The 16888-nt window shown below is 44.6% G+C and overlaps 2 protein-coding genes across 8 annotated transcripts in view; one reads left to right on the forward strand and one right to left on the reverse strand.

Annotated features, from left to right (window-relative positions):
• The window catches only part of SCAPER (S-phase cyclin A associated protein in the ER), a 195031-nt gene that overhangs the window by 147016 nt on the left and 31127 nt on the right, over positions 1–16888 (reverse strand). For all 7 annotated transcript variants that reach the window (XM_083398951.1, XM_083398947.1, XM_083398946.1 and 4 more), the window contains 3 exons: positions 11704–11804; positions 5330–5446; positions 4342–4502 (listed from right to left, as the gene is read on the reverse strand). In XM_083398951.1, coding sequence (XP_083255077.1) covers positions 4342–4502; positions 5330–5446; positions 11704–11804 — 379 coding nt within the window. The remainder of the gene's footprint in view (positions 1–4341; positions 4503–5329; positions 5447–11703; positions 11805–16888) is intronic.
• The window catches only part of LOC310657902 (uncharacterized protein), a 139095-nt gene that overhangs the window by 44509 nt on the left and 77698 nt on the right, over positions 1–16888 (forward strand). The gene's annotated exons all lie outside the window — the stretch shown is intronic.

Raw genomic sequence — 16888 nt, forward strand, 5'->3', positions numbered from 1 at the left:
AAAGCCAATGGCCCATCTAGTCTAGCATCCTGTTATCACAGTGGCTAAACAGATGGATGAGAGAAACCAGCATGCAGGGCCCGCCAGCAGCAGCCTGGAACATAGCTATCATTTCGAGTTTACAATGCAGTTCTCAGATTTAAAAAAACAAAAAAACAAAACAAAACAGTGCCCTCCAGGCATTGTTGGATTGCAACACCCATCATCTGCCGTTAGCATGGTCAATGGTCAGGGCTGATGGGAACTGCAGTTCACAACATCTGGAGGGCAGCATAAATAGGAAATATGCCTTTTAAAAATGGTGCTTTACATTACATGACTTAACAGGGTGTGCAGTTGGTGCCCTTAATACCAGACACACACTTTGAGGTTGGATGGGACTGTCCATACTAAGACCACAAACTGAAACTAGAAAGCAGAAGGTTTTTGTTTTAGTTAAGTGTGGGGGCACTTTATGGGCAAGCCCACACTGAGTATCACAATCTGGATTGTGTTACATGCCCAGTTTTGTCAATGAATAATTCATTGGGGTATTCTGACAATTCTCTAGTCACATCTGAGCTTCCCACTCTCAGCTTCTTCTTGTATTACACTGAAGTGACAAACCATCTGTTATTGTAAGCCCCCCCCCCCACCTCCCAAAGCCACTTAGGCGTTATGCCTCCAACATCACTGCATCTGGAAGAACTGTCCTGCAACCCTATTAACAAGACTAGTGAGAAAAGGCCCCCTTTGCACTATGGTAAGCTGTCGGTTCCTGATATTAAAACATCTCTTTCAAAGAGATCTGTCACACTGAATGTTGTCCTCTACCATTAGTTAGTTCACATTCATTGAAATATTTTTACTAGAACAAAGATAGCCAGCATGGTGCTCACCAGATATTGTGGACTCACTCTCCACAGCCCTGACTACTGGTGGGGCTGAGGACAGGTGGAGTTTAACATCTGGAGGATACAACATTGGCTACCCTGATCTAAAGAACCTGTTTCAGGGCTACAAAGAATCACAACCTTACCAGCAGCCAGCAAATGTCACTGGTAATTGCAAAAGGGAAACAGACTCATTTCCTGCACTTCAGTCCACTCTAACAGGAGTTGGAGGTAGAACAAATAGCTCTCAACCAACTTGACCACCTAGGGCAAGTGCTCTCTCGCTACCTTAGTAGAGTTCTTTGAGTGTCAACAAGCATCAGACAGAGGTTTCCTTGGACTTTCAAAAGTCTTTCCACAAAGATTCCCGAGTAAGCTTAGGAGTCCAGGAATAGAGAGGAATAAGAGGACAAGTCCTATTATGGACAGGGAACAGGCCCACGCAAGGGCAGGACCCCTCATTCAATAAGAGTTAAATACACGGGTTCTCAAAATGAGTTGGCTCCAAACAGTCTATATCTCAGTGAATTCTATACTGCTCCTAAATCCTAAACTGCTGCCTTCTGTTCATGTGAGGGCTTTCTGACTCCTGCTTCCTGATTAATGAAGTCCCTCCTCAGAGAGGAGTGTGAGCTAAGGAATGAGCTGCCTGGATGCATGTGCAAGCACTACCCCATGGCTTCTGATCCCAGCCAATAGGTTGTGATGTTCAAATCTCAAAACCCATGTTCTAGCTTGTTGTTATTATTTATTGTTTGTAAGCTGCTTTGTGATTCATTTGAATGAAAAGCGGCATAGAAATATAATGAATAAATCACTCAATCAATATTTGGTTCACTGTTGTTAAAATTTAAGTAGTACTTTTAAGATTACTTAAATAATGGTGCTAGGTTTTTATTTTTTATCCAATAGTACCCAGAGAACCACGTTTTCCACCCTGTATGTAGAGTGTTCATATTAATATCAATAGACTTACTACTGAGTAGATATTGAATTATTAGATCACTAATAGAACACAAATAAGGAATTAACCTGTTTTGGAACTCCAGGCTCTCAGTACAAAATCCAGAGAAACTTTTAAAGCAAGAGAAACTACAGCTAGATAGGATTCCACCTGTACTCAAACAACATGTTATCCATTATCTCTTTTAAACTTGTGTCTCTACAGGCACATGGTCTACCTATCGGCTTTTTCTTGAAAATATTAGCCAAACGCTGCTCTTGTGGGGTCACTAGTCTAAACTTGTGAAACTCAACACTTTTGGGGTTGTTCTTTTAATAGTGGTCCCTGATGCCCACGAGGATGTATAAAGTGTCTATGAGAATTTTAAAACAAAGGGGGAACAAATCCAGTACTTTTTAATTACATAAGAAAAAAACCCTTAATACTCTTCTAATTCTTTACATTTAGGTTAGTAGTCAGCAATGAAAAGAGCAAGGAAGCTTGTGGCACCTTAAAAACGAACAGATTTATTGTCGCACAAAATTGCACGCACCAGCGTTCAGGACACAATAAATCTGTGAGTCTTTTAAGACTCTCACAGCAAAAACAAACTAACAAGCCTACCCCTCTGAAATAGTCAGATGGATTACTAAGCTATATCTTTTTAACTTGTCCAAACAAAAGAAATACTTAGTTTTTAATGGCTAAACATAAACAGTAACTCTTGGCACAAACACTGAGCAATGCAGCTCCAATTGTTGCTTCTTACAGGGCCAGCCTTGTATTTTCTTGTACCTGTCCCTGATAAATCACTATTTCCATTTTTGTATTTGGACAGTGTCTAGTTTATGTATGATCTTTGTCTACACTGCCCAATTAACCCAGTTTTTCCAGTGACTGAAATTATTTTTGGAAAAAATGAAACAAAATTGATAAATACAAACTAAACTTCCGTATTTTTCACCCTATAGGACGCACCGGCCCATAGGACGTACTTATTTTTTTTGGGGGGGGGGAATAAAGAAAAAAAAAATTATCCCCCCCCCACCGAGCCCCAAAGAGCAAAGAAGCCAAGACAGCAAGCGGGATGGATCCCGCTCGCTGTCCTGGCTTCGATTTTAGCCTCGGGGCTGGGGGTCCGGGAGCGAAGGCGAGGTTGTCACCATCGCTTCCGGAGCTTGGGGTGGGGGAAGCCCGAGCTTCCCCTGTCCCCAGCCCCCAGAACGCAACCTTGCCATCGCTCCTGGAGCTTGCTTGCAGGGCAGGCGGCTTGGGGAAGCCCAAGCTTCCCCCGACCCCAGCCCCCAGAATGGGTCCGGGAGTGATGGCAAGGTTGTGCAACCTCGCCATCGCTCCCGGAGCTTGCTTGCGGGGCTGGGAGCTGGGGGCGGGGGAAGCCCGAGCTTCCCCCGACCCCAGCCCCCAGGACAGGCTGTTGCCCGCAAGCTTTGCGCGCCCGGGGGGAACTCCCCCCGGGCACGCAAGGCTTGCGGACACCTGCGCGAAGCACCGGGCGTCCTCCGGAGGGCGCCCCGTGCTTCTGGCTGCAGGCTGCCGCCTGCAAGCCTTGCGAGCCCGCGGGAACTCCCCCCGGGCGCGCAAGGCTTGCGGATAGCTTCCTGAAGCCTGGAGAGCGAGAGGGGTCGGTGCACACCGGCGCCTCTCACTCTCCAGGCTTCAGCGAAAGCCTGCATTTGCCTCATAGGACGCACACACATTTTCCCTTCATTTTTGAAGGGGGAAAAGTGCGTCCTATAGGGCGAAAAATACGGTAATAATAAAAATCATCAGTACTAAACCAGTCTTCACCAATCTATGATTTCATGTTGGGGCTAATGAGAGCTGAAGTGCAAAACACCTGGAAGGCATCAGGGTGGGGGAAGGCTGGACTTAAATAACACACAAACGGCCTAAAGCCATTATGGAGCAGCATAAAATCAGTATGAAAATAGCACTTAACAGCACTTGTTAGCATGAGTTTCTAAAGCTGTCATTTCTCCTAGTTTGTCAGCTTCCACAGTATCTCTAGAACAGGGGTTCCCACAATGTGGTGCGAGGACTGTCTGTGGCATGCTCAAATTAAATATTCATAGTTTTTTAATTGTAATTTTAATGCTTCTTTAATGTATTACTATTTGAATTCTAAGAAATATATATATTTTCTCATTTATATATATTACAACTATTATTCAACCACAATTTTAACATTTCCAACTTCAAAATGCTAATACAATGAAAGAAATAAAAGCAGCAATAAAAATACAATTAAGAATCATAGAGAATCTAGCACAGTGCATTGCAATTGTTATGTCTGGCAGGAAAATCATTAAATGGTCCACCAAGACTATCTGCAACTATCAAGTGGTTCATGAGGGTGAAAAGTTTGGAGACCACTGCTCTAGAAGTTAAATACCTAAGAAGTCACACTTTGCTATGGATGCATCTTTGCCTCAAGTGCGCATGCATATAAATGTATGCACATGACCATAAGGTACATTACTAATCAGGTCACTTATAGACACTTGCCATTTCTCCGTGAAGTTTTCTGCACTGGTGTTGGTATGCATTTTTGTGCTGTTGCCATCTCTGAACTGGTAACCGTTCCTGTATGGTTTGCTTTCACTTTGTCTGCCCAACTTACACCCACTGGAGCCAGACGATTAGAAGTCACTGTTGCAGATGGTGTCCTAAGCAAAGAAAAAAGTCACACATCTAGCATTTTCATTAAGGACAGATTGATACCTTCCATGTATTCTTCGTCTCTCACTTTTTCAGTTCCTCATGGTTTCTATTGGCTCAACCTAATCATTAATTATCCAAAGCACAAAAATTAACCGTGATTGCACTACTCAACACCACTAATTTAAAACCTGAACATATAAAGATGCAGTCACATGACTATTCTACCCAAATAGGTTGATTTTATCAAAGTGGGATCCACATAGAACCATATAGAATACGTTTGTGGGAAATGGCCTAGAAACATGGCAAAACAAAATGTTGAGCTTTGACAAAAGTATGCATGGAGACTTTCACTTGTGTTGCCTCTTTCCATGAACTATTTTCCCATCTAGTTCTCCACAGCAAAGTGACAGCAAAGAGAGGCAAACTTCCTCTATTTCTTACACTGGAGCAAATTTCAAATTTGGAACTTGCATCCTCAAAGGCTCTAGCATGAGTTTAGGTGTGCATGAAGACAGTGATATTTATTTTTAATTTTAATCATTCCCTCTCATAGCAAACACGTATGGTGAATGCTGAGAGAATGCTCAGAGGAACTGTAAGGTTTGCAGAGCAACAACAACTACAACAACAATCATTCCATAATGGGGGGGCGGGGGGGGACATACAATGATTGGAACATAGTAGCTAAGCAGGAAGAGAAAAATAGAAAACTGATGCAAGTTAAGTTTAGTAATAAAAGCTACAGTGAGAAATCTATGCCAATGAACAGATTTTTTCAAAACATCTCTGTTTTCACTCTTGAAATAGGAAAGTGTTTCAGTTTCCATACCCAAAGTTCAGACTTCTTCGAGCGTTTGATGTTACACTTATTCTGTCAGTTGATGGGCTTGGAATTACATGGCGTCCTGGAGACATCTTCTTTACTTCCCATGCTAGTGAAGTCGGCCTGCAAGTTCAACGTGGAATGCTAAGTAAAAACTAGGCACTGGTATTCCTACTTGTTTGCAGTTAAAGCCACATTGTTGGATGCTGTAAAAGTGCACAATGCAAGGCCTGCAGACTGCATCTAGTGGTCTCCATGGAAGTGCTCTCAGACACCCTCCTTGATGCATGAGTTTATCCCTGATAATTGCCACATATGGAGAGTTCAGGGGTGGGCTAGATGAGCCTCGTGGTCCCTTTCTATTCTATGATTCAGTCTGTCTAATCCACACTCTTGCTTAGAGCAGCAGAAGCCAGATGCTTGTGGGAAAGCCCATCGTGAGTGTTGGGGAAGGCCGCTCCCTCCACCGGGCCTAGGGGCGGGGCCCACACTCACCACCGCCACAGCTTTAAGAGGCTCCAGCGAGGCCTCAGGACACTGGTGCTGCTGCAGCAAATGTCGAAAATGTTTTTACATATTTTAAAATGTTTTAAAAGCGTTTTTACTTTGTTGCACCACTGTGAACGATGGTTTTTATTTACGTATTTTTATTTTATTTTATTTTTGTTTGGGGTCGGATAAATGTTGAGTGGGGTGGGGATTAGTTTTATTTTAGTATAATTGTTTTTGGCTTTGTTTTGCTTTTACTATTTTGTTAGGCCATTGTAAAGTTTGTATTTTGCTTTTTAAGGGGAAAGGGTCAGGGCTGCCTGGGAGTGGGCCTCAGCCAACAGAATGGCTGGGGCAGGTTCCACAGGGGCAGAAGCACCAGGACACCCGATCTCAGTGGTCACGGGCAGGAGGAGGAGCGATACTAATACCAGACCATTTAGTCGTTGTCTGAGGACTATCCCTGCCTCCAGGTCTGGTCCTGACCAGAAGGATACTAGAATCAGCAAGGGAATCAGCAACCCACATGATCTGAAAGTATTGCTGTGCAATGCCAGGTCAATGATGAATAAGACCACTGCCATCCACGACCTGATTGGGGATGGAGGTTTTGACCTGGCATATGTGACAGAGACTTGGTTGGATGAAGCAGATGGGCCTGTCCTTGCCGCTGCTTGTCCACCAGGTTTCTCTTACGCACAGCAACCCAGGTCATGTGGGCGGGGAGGGGGGGGGTTGCAGTGATTTTTAGGAAGTCATTAGTTTGCACCAGGCGTCCTATTGGGAAGACCCAGTTTTCTGAGTGCATGTTCTGGAAGTTGGGCAATAGGGGCAGTACAGGATTCCTTTTGGTGTACCAACCTCCCATCTGCACCAAGGATTCCCTGCCCGAGCTGCTTCAGGTCATGGCAGATGTTCTCCTGGAGACACCTAGTTTGGTTGTCCTAGGGGATTTTAACATCCATGCCAACACAACCTTACAAGGGGCCGCTTGGGACTTCGTGGAAAGCATGGCCTCAATGGGGCTGTCCCTGAATAAGTTTGGCCCAACTCATAGCCGCGGACATGCCTCAGACCTGGTGTTCACCTCTATGGATGTTGGTGATCTGACACTAAGTAAAAGCGAATCAAAAGAAGTGCCATGGTCAGATCACTTCCTGGTGCAACTGGACTTCTCTGCGACCCTTCCCCTCTGCAGGGAGGGGGGACCGATTTGGATGGTCCGCCCCCGCCACTTAATGGATCCAAATGGTTTCCAGGGAGTGGTAGGGGATGTTTTATCCCAAGTTGATGGCCCTTTAGCTGATTCCCTGGTGACCCGCTGGAATACGGAGTTAACCAGGGATATTGACTGTCTGGCTCCGAAGTGCCCTCTCCAATTGCATGGAGCCCGGACAGCCCTGTGGTTTTCCCCGGAGCTGAGGGCGATGAAACAATCGTTGAGACGGCTAGAGCGCTGGTGGCAGAAAACTCACTCTGAATCAGACACGGGTTAGAGCTCAAAGTCGAGCCTACCAAGTGGCAATGGCAACAGTGAAGAGGACTTTCTTCGCCGCTTCTATTGCATCTGCAGAAAACAGCAGCAGGAGACTCTTTCAGGTGGTTCGTAATCTTGGGGCCGGGTAGGGACCCCAAGATCTCCTGCAATGCTTTTGCAAAGTTTTTTGCAGATAAAGTCGCTCAGATTCAGAAGGAGGTAGACTCTACCGTGGGAGCAGGGAGAGCGCTAGAGTATTGTCTAGTCATGTTATATGGGATCAATTTCAATCTGTTACCTCCGAGGATGTGGACAAGCTGCTTCGACGAGTGAAACCAACCACCTGTCTCCTTGATCCTTGTCCATCCTGGCTAATAAAAGCAAGCAGGGAAGGGCTGGGCGATGGGCTCTGTGGGGTGGTGAATGATTCCCTCTGCGAGGGAACATTCCCAGATCCGCTGAAAGAGGCGGTCATTAAACCACTTATTAAAAAAACATCTTTAGACCTGGCCATTATGGCCATCTATTGCCCAGTCTCAAATCTTCCATTCTTGGGCAAGGTGATTGAGCGGGTGGTTGCCAAACAACTCCAAGCACGCCTGGAGAATGTGGACCATTTTTATCCCTTCCAGGCCTCACCATGGTACTGAAACTGCCTTGGTCACGCTGGTCGATGATCTCCAGCAGGCTAGGGACAAAGGTACCTGAGAGCTGTTTCCTGGTTCTGCTGGATCTCTCAGTGGCCTTTAACACCATCGGCCATAACATCCTTCTGGACCGTCTAGAGGGGCTGGGAGCACTGTTATACAGTGGTTCCGCTTCTTTCTCCTGAGTCGTGTCCAGAAAGTGGTGGTGGGGGATGAGTGTTCACACCCCTGGGCTCTCATTTGTGGGGTGCCTCAGGGTTCCGTCCTCTCCCCCATGCTTTTTAATATCTATATGAAGCCGCTGGGAGAGATCATCAGGGGGTTTGGGCTGGGTGTTCATCAGTATGCAGATGACACCCAGCTCTACCTCTCTTTTAAATCAGAACCAGTGAAGGCGGTGAAGGTCCTGTGTGAGTGCCTGGAGGCAGTTGGAGGATGGATGGCGGCTAACAGATTGAGGTTGAATCCTGACAAGACAGAAATACTGTTTTGGGGGGACAGGGGGCGGGCGGTGTGGGGGATTCCCTGGTCCTGAATGGGGTAACTGTGCCCCTGAAGGACCAGGTGCGCAGCCTGGGAGTCATTTTGGACTCACAGCTGTCCATGGAGGCACAGGTTAATTCTGTGTCCAGGGCGGCTGCCTACCAGCTCCACCTGGTATGCAGGCTGAGACCCTACCTGCCTGCGGACTGTCTTGCCAGAGTGGTGCATGCTCTAGTTATCTCCCGCTTGGACTACTGCAATGCGCTCTACGTGGAGCTACCTTTGAAGGTGACCCAGAAACTGAAATTAATCCAGAATGCGGCAGCCAGACTAGTGACTGGGAGTGGCCGCCGGGACCACATAACACCGGTCCTGAGAGATCTGCATTGGCTCCCAGTATGTTTCCGAGCACAATTCAAAGTGTTGGTGCTTACCTTTAAAGCCCTAAATGGCCTTGGCCCTATATACCTGAAGGAGCGTCTCCACCGCCATCGTTCAGCCAGTGAGATCCAGTGCCGAGGGCCTTCTGGCGGTTCCCTCATTGTGAGAAGTGAGGTTACAGGGAACCAGACAGAGGGCCTTCTCGGTAGTAGCGCCCGCCCTGTGGAATGCTCTCCCTTCAGATGTGAAGAAAATAAGCAGCTATCTTCTCTTTAAAAGACATCTGAGGGGAGCCCTGTTTAGGGAAGTTTTTAATATTTAGAATCATAGAGTTGGAAGAGACCACAAGGGCCATCGAGTCCAACCCCCTGCCAAGCAGGAAGTTCTTCCTAATGTTTAGGTGGAATCTTCTTTCTTGTAGTTTGGATCCATTGCTCCTTGTCCGTTTCTCTGGAGCAGCAGAAAACAACCTTTCTCCCTCCTCTATGTGACATCCTTTTATATATTTGAACATGGCTATCATATCACCCCTTAACCTCCTCTTCTCCAGGCTAAACATGCCCAGCTCCCTTAGCCGTTTCTCATAAGCCATCGTTTCCAGGCCTTTGACCATTTTGGTTGCCCTCCTCTGGACACGTTCCAGTTTGTCAGTGTCCTTCTTGAACTGTGGTGCCCAGAACTGGACACAGTACTCCAGGTGAGGTCTGACCAGACCATATTTAATGCTGTATTGTTTTTAACACTTGATTGGAAGCCGCCCAGAGTGGCTGGGAAAACTCAGCCATTAGCAGGGTATAAATAATAAATAATAATAATAAATAATAATAATAATAAATAATAAATAAATAAATAATAATAATAATAATAATAATAATAATAATTAATAAATTAATAATTAATAATAATTAATAATAATCATCATCATCATCATTATCATCATCAGAGGATGAAGGCAATGAAGATGCCCCTCCAGCAGCTGGAATTCAGAGGTTTAAGATTATGAAATCTGGATGTTTCATTCAGCTAATGTTGCCAGAGGCAATTGACAGAACTATCCTCCATGAACTAATTGAATCCCCTTGGTTGAGTCAGGAGACAAATGGTTAATTAAAACTTTAGAAGCACACACACAAGGCATAGCATCAATTTGAATGAATGAATGAAGGAGAAAAACTCCTTTAAAACTGAACCCTGCTGGAATGGAATAGCTATATATAGGGGAAATGTTTCTTTTAGGTGATGTTCTCAAATTCAAACATTCATATGGCTGATGCTTCTTTCTGTTGAATAATAATTTTGATCTAAAATCTACATAATACAGAAGATGAAGTTGCATGAGTAAGAGCCTCAGATGAATTTGGGAAGGGGCCAGGTGGAGATCAGAGGACTCCATTATACAGAAGCATCATAACATTAGCGTTAAAAATGGCCAGAGAGAAATGGTTTACACAATCCTGGCTTAGAAACCACAATACATCTGCATACAGCTCCTTTACTCCACACTTCACATAAACAAGAAAATAAACCAGGAACCCACAGTTAACCAGAACTGTGCATAGAGTTTGATTCAGATATAACAGCCAAGCCATGGCTTGGGTTTCAGGGTCGTGCCTTGAAGTGCTATGCGCCATCTTCCCCACTTGCACTGAGTTACATCTCCCTCACTTCTGGTTCAACGTAACAATAGGTTTGCAGTAATCTCAGATCAGACAAACTTAGTGAGAACAAACTGCAGCTTGCCTCCAGATCTAGTTCAAATATGAGTTCCCATTCTAGTTTAGATGCAAACTATGGTAGAATCATAGAATCATAGAGTTGGAAGAGACCATAAGGGTCATCGAGTCCAACCCCCTGCCAAGCAGGAAACACCATCAGAGCACTCCTGACATATGGTTGTCAAGCCTCTGCTTAAAGACCTCCAAAGAAGAAGACTCCACCACACTCCTTGGCAGCAAATTCCACTGTCGAACAGCTCTTACTGTCAGGAAGTTCTTCCTAATGTTTAGGTGGAATCTTCTTTCTTGTAGTTTGCATCCATTGCTCCGTGTCCGCTTCTCTGGAGCAGCAGAAAACAACCTTTCTCCCTCCTCTATGTGACATCCTTTTATATATTTGAACATGGCTATCATATCACCCCTTAACCTCCTCTTCTCCAGGCTAAACATGCCCAGCTCCCTTAGCCGATCCTCATAAGGCATTGTTTCCAGGCCTTTGACCATTTTGGTTGCCCTCCTCTGTACACGTTCTAGTTTGTCAGTGTCCTTCTTGAACTGTGGTGCCCAGAACTGGACACAGTACTCCAGGTGAGGTCTGACCAGAGCAGAATACAGTGGCACTATAACTTCCCTTGATCTAGATGCTATACTCCTATTGATGCAGCCCAGAATTGCATTGGCTTTTTTAGCTGCCGCATCACACTGTTGGCTCATGTCAAGTTTGTGGTCAACCAAGACTCCTAGATCCTTTTCACATGTACTGCTCTCAAGCCAGGTGTCACCCATCTTGTATTTGTGCCTCTCATTTTTTTTGCCCAAGTGCAAATTCCCTGAACAGGGCTGCTTTCAGAGGTCTTCTAAATGTTGTTGTTTTTTATATCTCCTTGACAGCTGATGGGAGGGCATTCCATTAGGAGGGTGCTACTGCCAAGAAATCCCTCTGCCTGGTTCCCTGTAACTTCCCTTAGTGAGGGAACCACCAGAAGACCCTCGGACGAGGACCTCCGTGTCCAGGCTAAATGATGGGGGTGAAGATGTTCCTTCAGGAGTACAGGGCCAGGGCTGTTTAGGGCTTTAAAGGTCAGCACCAACACCTTGAATTGTGCTCGGAAACATACTGGGAGCCAGTAAAGATCCTTTAGGACCAGTGTTATGTGGAAAGTTATATGGAAATATTTTTCCAATTACCTGCTCTGGGCATCAGCCTTCTCCAGCTTTTCTTGAAGCTGTATCCAATCAATCAAAGCCTTGAAATCTCGTACATAGTTGTCTAGCATCATTAACACCTCCTACAACATAAATTTATCAAAGGAACATATCATATACAAACCAAGAACAGAAATGAAATAGAACAAACAAGTATCAACCCAGCAGCAAATAATTATGAGGGGAAAAAACTGTTTTTAAAACAGTACTTATTCTATATAATATTTCACCAGCTACGGTATATCTAGATTGGCAGAACACACCTGATTACCATTGTTTTGCAGCCTTTGGAGACAAGGCATTTATTGAAGTTAAGAGAACAATGACAGTATTTTGGAGTTGGTGAAGCTTATCAAGTAATTCCCAGGAAGATGCAACAATAAGGAATAGTAGAAGGTGCAACAGCAGCAGGGCTGGTTGGCGTGGTGGTGGTGTAGAGGTCACCAGTGGCCCCCTATGCAGGCATGGGCTTTAGCAAATGCTCATCAATGCTGATTCCAACTCCAGCCCTCACTTCAATACTTAAAGGCCAAGTTCACATATTATGAGCCTAGGAAGCTGCCTTATACTGGTCTATCTAGCACAGTACCGTTACCATGGACTGACAGCAGTTCTCCAAGGTTTCAAACTGGGTTTCTCCCAGCCCTACTGGGAGCTGCTGGGGATTGGACCTGGGACCTTGGGCATTCATGTGCTCTACTACTGAGCTCGAGCCCTTCCCAAAGATTAATGGCTGTAGCCACCCTTGACTCTGAAACCAGTGACAATGGTACAGAAAATAAGACAGTTCAACAACAACAACAATAATAGAACAATAGCCATAATACATTACAATGAAGTTTAGATGCATACAAAATATATTCAATAAGTCAATTAACAGTGTCCAATGACACCATCATTATGTCCAGCTTAAGCAATCCATTCAGTAGTTCATACTAAGAGACCTAATTTGTCCAAGTCAACAGAGCAGAAAAAGAGGAATGATTTTTTAAAAATTGAATTCCCTTAACAGCATACTCCAAGCAAGCCAGACTATTGCTGCTGCACCAGAATTATTCTAAGTTCTGCCAGAATTATGCTAATTCACATATTCTGAAGAGTGCCATTTTGCATCCGTGTGTGTTCTTCTTCCTATGGAAAAAAAAGGGGGCTCCGAAAGAGGAGAGGAAGTACAACAGCCCTGGAGCTGCCATATTAATTTCCTCTTCCATGGAGAGCAATGAGAGGCAAAATTCGAAAGAAACAAAAATCTGAAAAACCAAACTATAGGCCTATGGAAGAAGAAACAAAGGTGTGGAAAAATGCTTCCCCCACCCTTTCTACTTTGCCAGCGTGAGCCCAGTTGACTTGGGATTTGGTGATTTCACCACCTTAGGGTTACCATGTGCTCTGCTGTACACAGGAAAGTCCTCTATTTGAAGGGACTCTCTATTTGAGGAATGTCAAAAAATCATGACGAAAGGAGGGTTGGTGGCCCTCGAAGTTGCCCACCAACACTTAGCAGCACCTGGTCAGCAGAGTTTGCAGGCATCTCCACCATGGCGAGATGTACTATATTTCTATTTAAATTATACCTATTATTTCCAAATTTGTGTCTATGCATATGTTACTATATGCAGTTTTAATGCAAATTAACGTAATTGTCTATCCTCTGCTTTGCTGAGGCAAGTCTTTGTTGGTAACATGCAACTGGCCACCCTCTCTTTAGCTGATTAATTATGAAGAGAGGTGATGAGAGTTTAGGTCACACTTCATTATTCTGAAGAAGCTGTATCCATTCTGCCAAGATGGTGTAATAGGGAATAAAAAGAGAGACTATTAAAGATGGCCTTCCCTGCCAAAAACTGAGTGGCAGTTTTTGTTTATTAAATTGTAAAACACCTCCAGCCTCTCTTCCATGTCTAAAAAAAGTACATAGAATTAAATTTATGGGAACCATTGCCACAACATCACACTCCGATTTCCAACTCCCTTTTTATTTAAAGGTGCTGAGTCCTGGACAGTAGCGTAAAGGAGATCAGCTTCACATTAATTTAAAAGGCAACCAGATAAATTCATGGAGGATCTATCAAATGGCTGCTATCCATTATGTTAAAATTGACATGTGGGGTGCTTATGTGAACTCGCATTTAATTTTAGAAGGAAGTATGATTGTATTTTCAGTGTAAGTTGACAGTCTGTGTTATGTTGTTGCCTCTCCTTTATGAAGAAAAAAACTTGGTTTTGTGTGTGTTTTCCTTCTTAAATTTGCCACTGAATATCAGCTGCTGGGAAGTGTCAATCTGCCTGGGAGGGCTATTACCACCATGCCCTTGCTGGAGGGCCTCTGACTGGCCACTGCACAAAACAGGAGGGTGGACCCATTACAGCTCTTTTAAGGTAGGTATTAATGTTAAATAAAAGTACATTTGCATCAATTATTTGTTTAAAAAAGAGATGATTAATACACTAAAACGTTAAATCAGCTGGAAGAAGTAGCTCTAATAAAAACTTTTCCTTTTCCTTTTCCTTTTTAAAGGAAAAGGTGGACACAATAGATAGTTGTTTGCAGTGCCAAGTCAGCAGGTAGTAAGACATGTTCCACAAAATGAAATATTAGAGCTGGCATCCAGTCGCAACCCTGCCAATGGCAGATCAAGCCTTCTTCTCTTTCAGGTGGCCACAGATGGGAGCGCAGGCCACAAGAAGCAACTTGCCCAGAGAACATGGCTAAGAAATGAACTCTCAGCCTGAAGATTTGCCCGTTCCTAAGCAGCCAGTTAACTTGAAAACATGACATTTTGTTTCAAGAGATGCCTGCCATGCAGAAATTACAGTTAATGGCTTAAAGGAGCCTATTTCAAGAAATGCGTAGCTCTGCTGTTATCCAAAATTATCAGAGCAAGCACCATGCAGCTGTAATCTGAATCCTGTTTTACGAACAAGGGAATACAAACAAGACAAGCAGCTGGAGCGGCCCCATATCCACTGATGCACATCTTTCTCCCTAAAGCTATGAAGGCCATTTTGTCCATCAGGAGGCAGCCGAACAAAAGTGGCTCTGAAAGCGTTGTTACAGGCAGGCACCCAGATAACTACATATAGATGTACAGCTAAAATTACCAATTAGTTTACCAATTGGCTGCAACGGATTCGATTGGTTTGTAATTAATTCTAGTTACTGGCGCACACAGCAGGATGGTTGGCGCCATCCCTTTTGTCCTACTGACACACAATCCTTGCGCACAGGGCCCTGGGGTCTTGGCCATCAATACAGCTCTCCAGTTCACCCACAGTCATGAGTGCAGCAGATATACCCTACAGTGCTGAAGCAGTGGAAATATGTACCACTTGAAAAGGTGCTGACAAAAAAGGAAAGTCTGTTTCTGTGCTATAGTCATGATCATTTAAAAATCCCATTATTTTTCAAGGGCAAGTGCATCCCTACAGCAATTTTTAGGGGAAGAAAACTTGATTTATAGGAGCTGAGATGGGGTTGTATTTATGAAGCTGGCTATTAACAGTACAACTCCATGCATGTATGCTCAGAAGTCAGCCCCACAGAGCTCAATGGGGCTCACTCCCAAGTAAACAGCTAAACCATGGTTTCATGTTACAAGGACAAGCCTGGGTGAACTTTGGGCTTTTGAGATCCCCTTTCCCTTCTCCTCATCCGACAGGAACACAGGGAAACTTGGAAGCTTCTACTTTCACTTTTGATTAACCATCGCTGATTAATCACAGCTTAGTGTAATGCTCAACCTAAAGTGTGCTAAGAAAACAAGCCAGCTTCATAAACCACAGTTTGACCGGATGAATGTGCCTGTAAGCTGTGGTTAGTTTACAAAGGAAGAAAAGGTTTAGGACCTTTCCTTGTGGCCATGCCAGATGAGAGAGGGAAGCACACAAGCCCAAGGCCTACACAGACATGTTCTTGCAACATTAAACCATGTTTTAGTGGTACATGCAAATACAGCCAGAGGGTTGAATCCAACTTGTGCAATGGAACTTCCACTTCCTCTCCTGCAGTCCTCCCCAATGTATGCTCAAAATCTGCTACAGAGGGTTGGGTGACCAGACCAGGGTAAGGAAAGTTCTGCTGCATGAGTAAAACTCCACATTATAAGGTTGCCATATGCCCTCTTTTTCCAGGACACATCCTTCTTTTCATGGACAGAGTCATCATACTGATCCATGGTTAAAAGTGGAAGTCACCAAATGTGTCCTCTTTTTTGCTCTTCAAAATATGGCAACCCTTAGGCAGAAAGAACAAATACACAAATATAAGAAGGGGGACACCTGCCTATTAGCAATCCATGTGAAAAGGATCTAGGGGTCTCAGTGGACCACAAGCTTAATATGCGTCAACAGTGTGGTGTAGCAGGGGGGGAAAGTTAATGCTATTCTAGGCTGCATCAACAGAAGTACAGTCATACCTCATGTTATGTTTGCTTCATGATGTTTTTTCAGGTTGCATCCCGCGGCAACCCGGAAGTACCGGAAAGGGTTACTTCCAGGTTTCGCCGCTCACGCATAAGTGCTAAATCGCGCATACGCACAAGACCAAATCGCGCTGCACCCCTGCGCAGATATGGCGCTTCAGGTTACGGGCTTTTCATGTTGCAAACGGGCCTCCGGAATGGATCCCATTCGCAACCAGAGGTACCACTGTATAGTGTCCAGATCAAGGGAAAATATAGTACCACTCTATTCTGCCTTCCCCTTCATGGATCACTGCCTTGCCGTGGCGAAGGGGCTTGAATAACGCAGAGAAGCTATGAGCTATGCCATGCAGGGCCACCCAAGATGGACAGGTCATAGTGGAGAGTTTTGACCAAACGTGATCCACCTGGAGCAGGAACCGGCAAGCCACTCCAGTATCCCTGCCAAGAAAACTCCATGGACAAAGACAACAGGCATATAAAAGTTATGACGCTGGAAGATGAGCCCCTCAGGTCGGAAGGCGTCCAACATGCTACTGAGGAAGAGCAGAGGACAAGTACAAGTAGATCCAGAGCTGATGAAGCGGCTGGGCCAAAGCTGAAAGGACGCTCAGTTGTGGATATGCCTGGAAGTGAAAGGAAAGTCCAATGCTGTAAAGAAAAATATTGCATTGGAACCTGGAATGTAAGAACCATGAACCTGGGTAAGTTGGATGTGGTCAAAAATGAGATGGCAAGAATAAATA

Source organism: Podarcis tiliguerta (genome assembly GCF_965153285.1).
Source record: "Podarcis tiliguerta genome assembly, chromosome: 9".
NCBI classification, from domain to species: domain Eukaryota; kingdom Metazoa; phylum Chordata; class Lepidosauria; order Squamata; family Lacertidae; genus Podarcis; species Podarcis tiliguerta.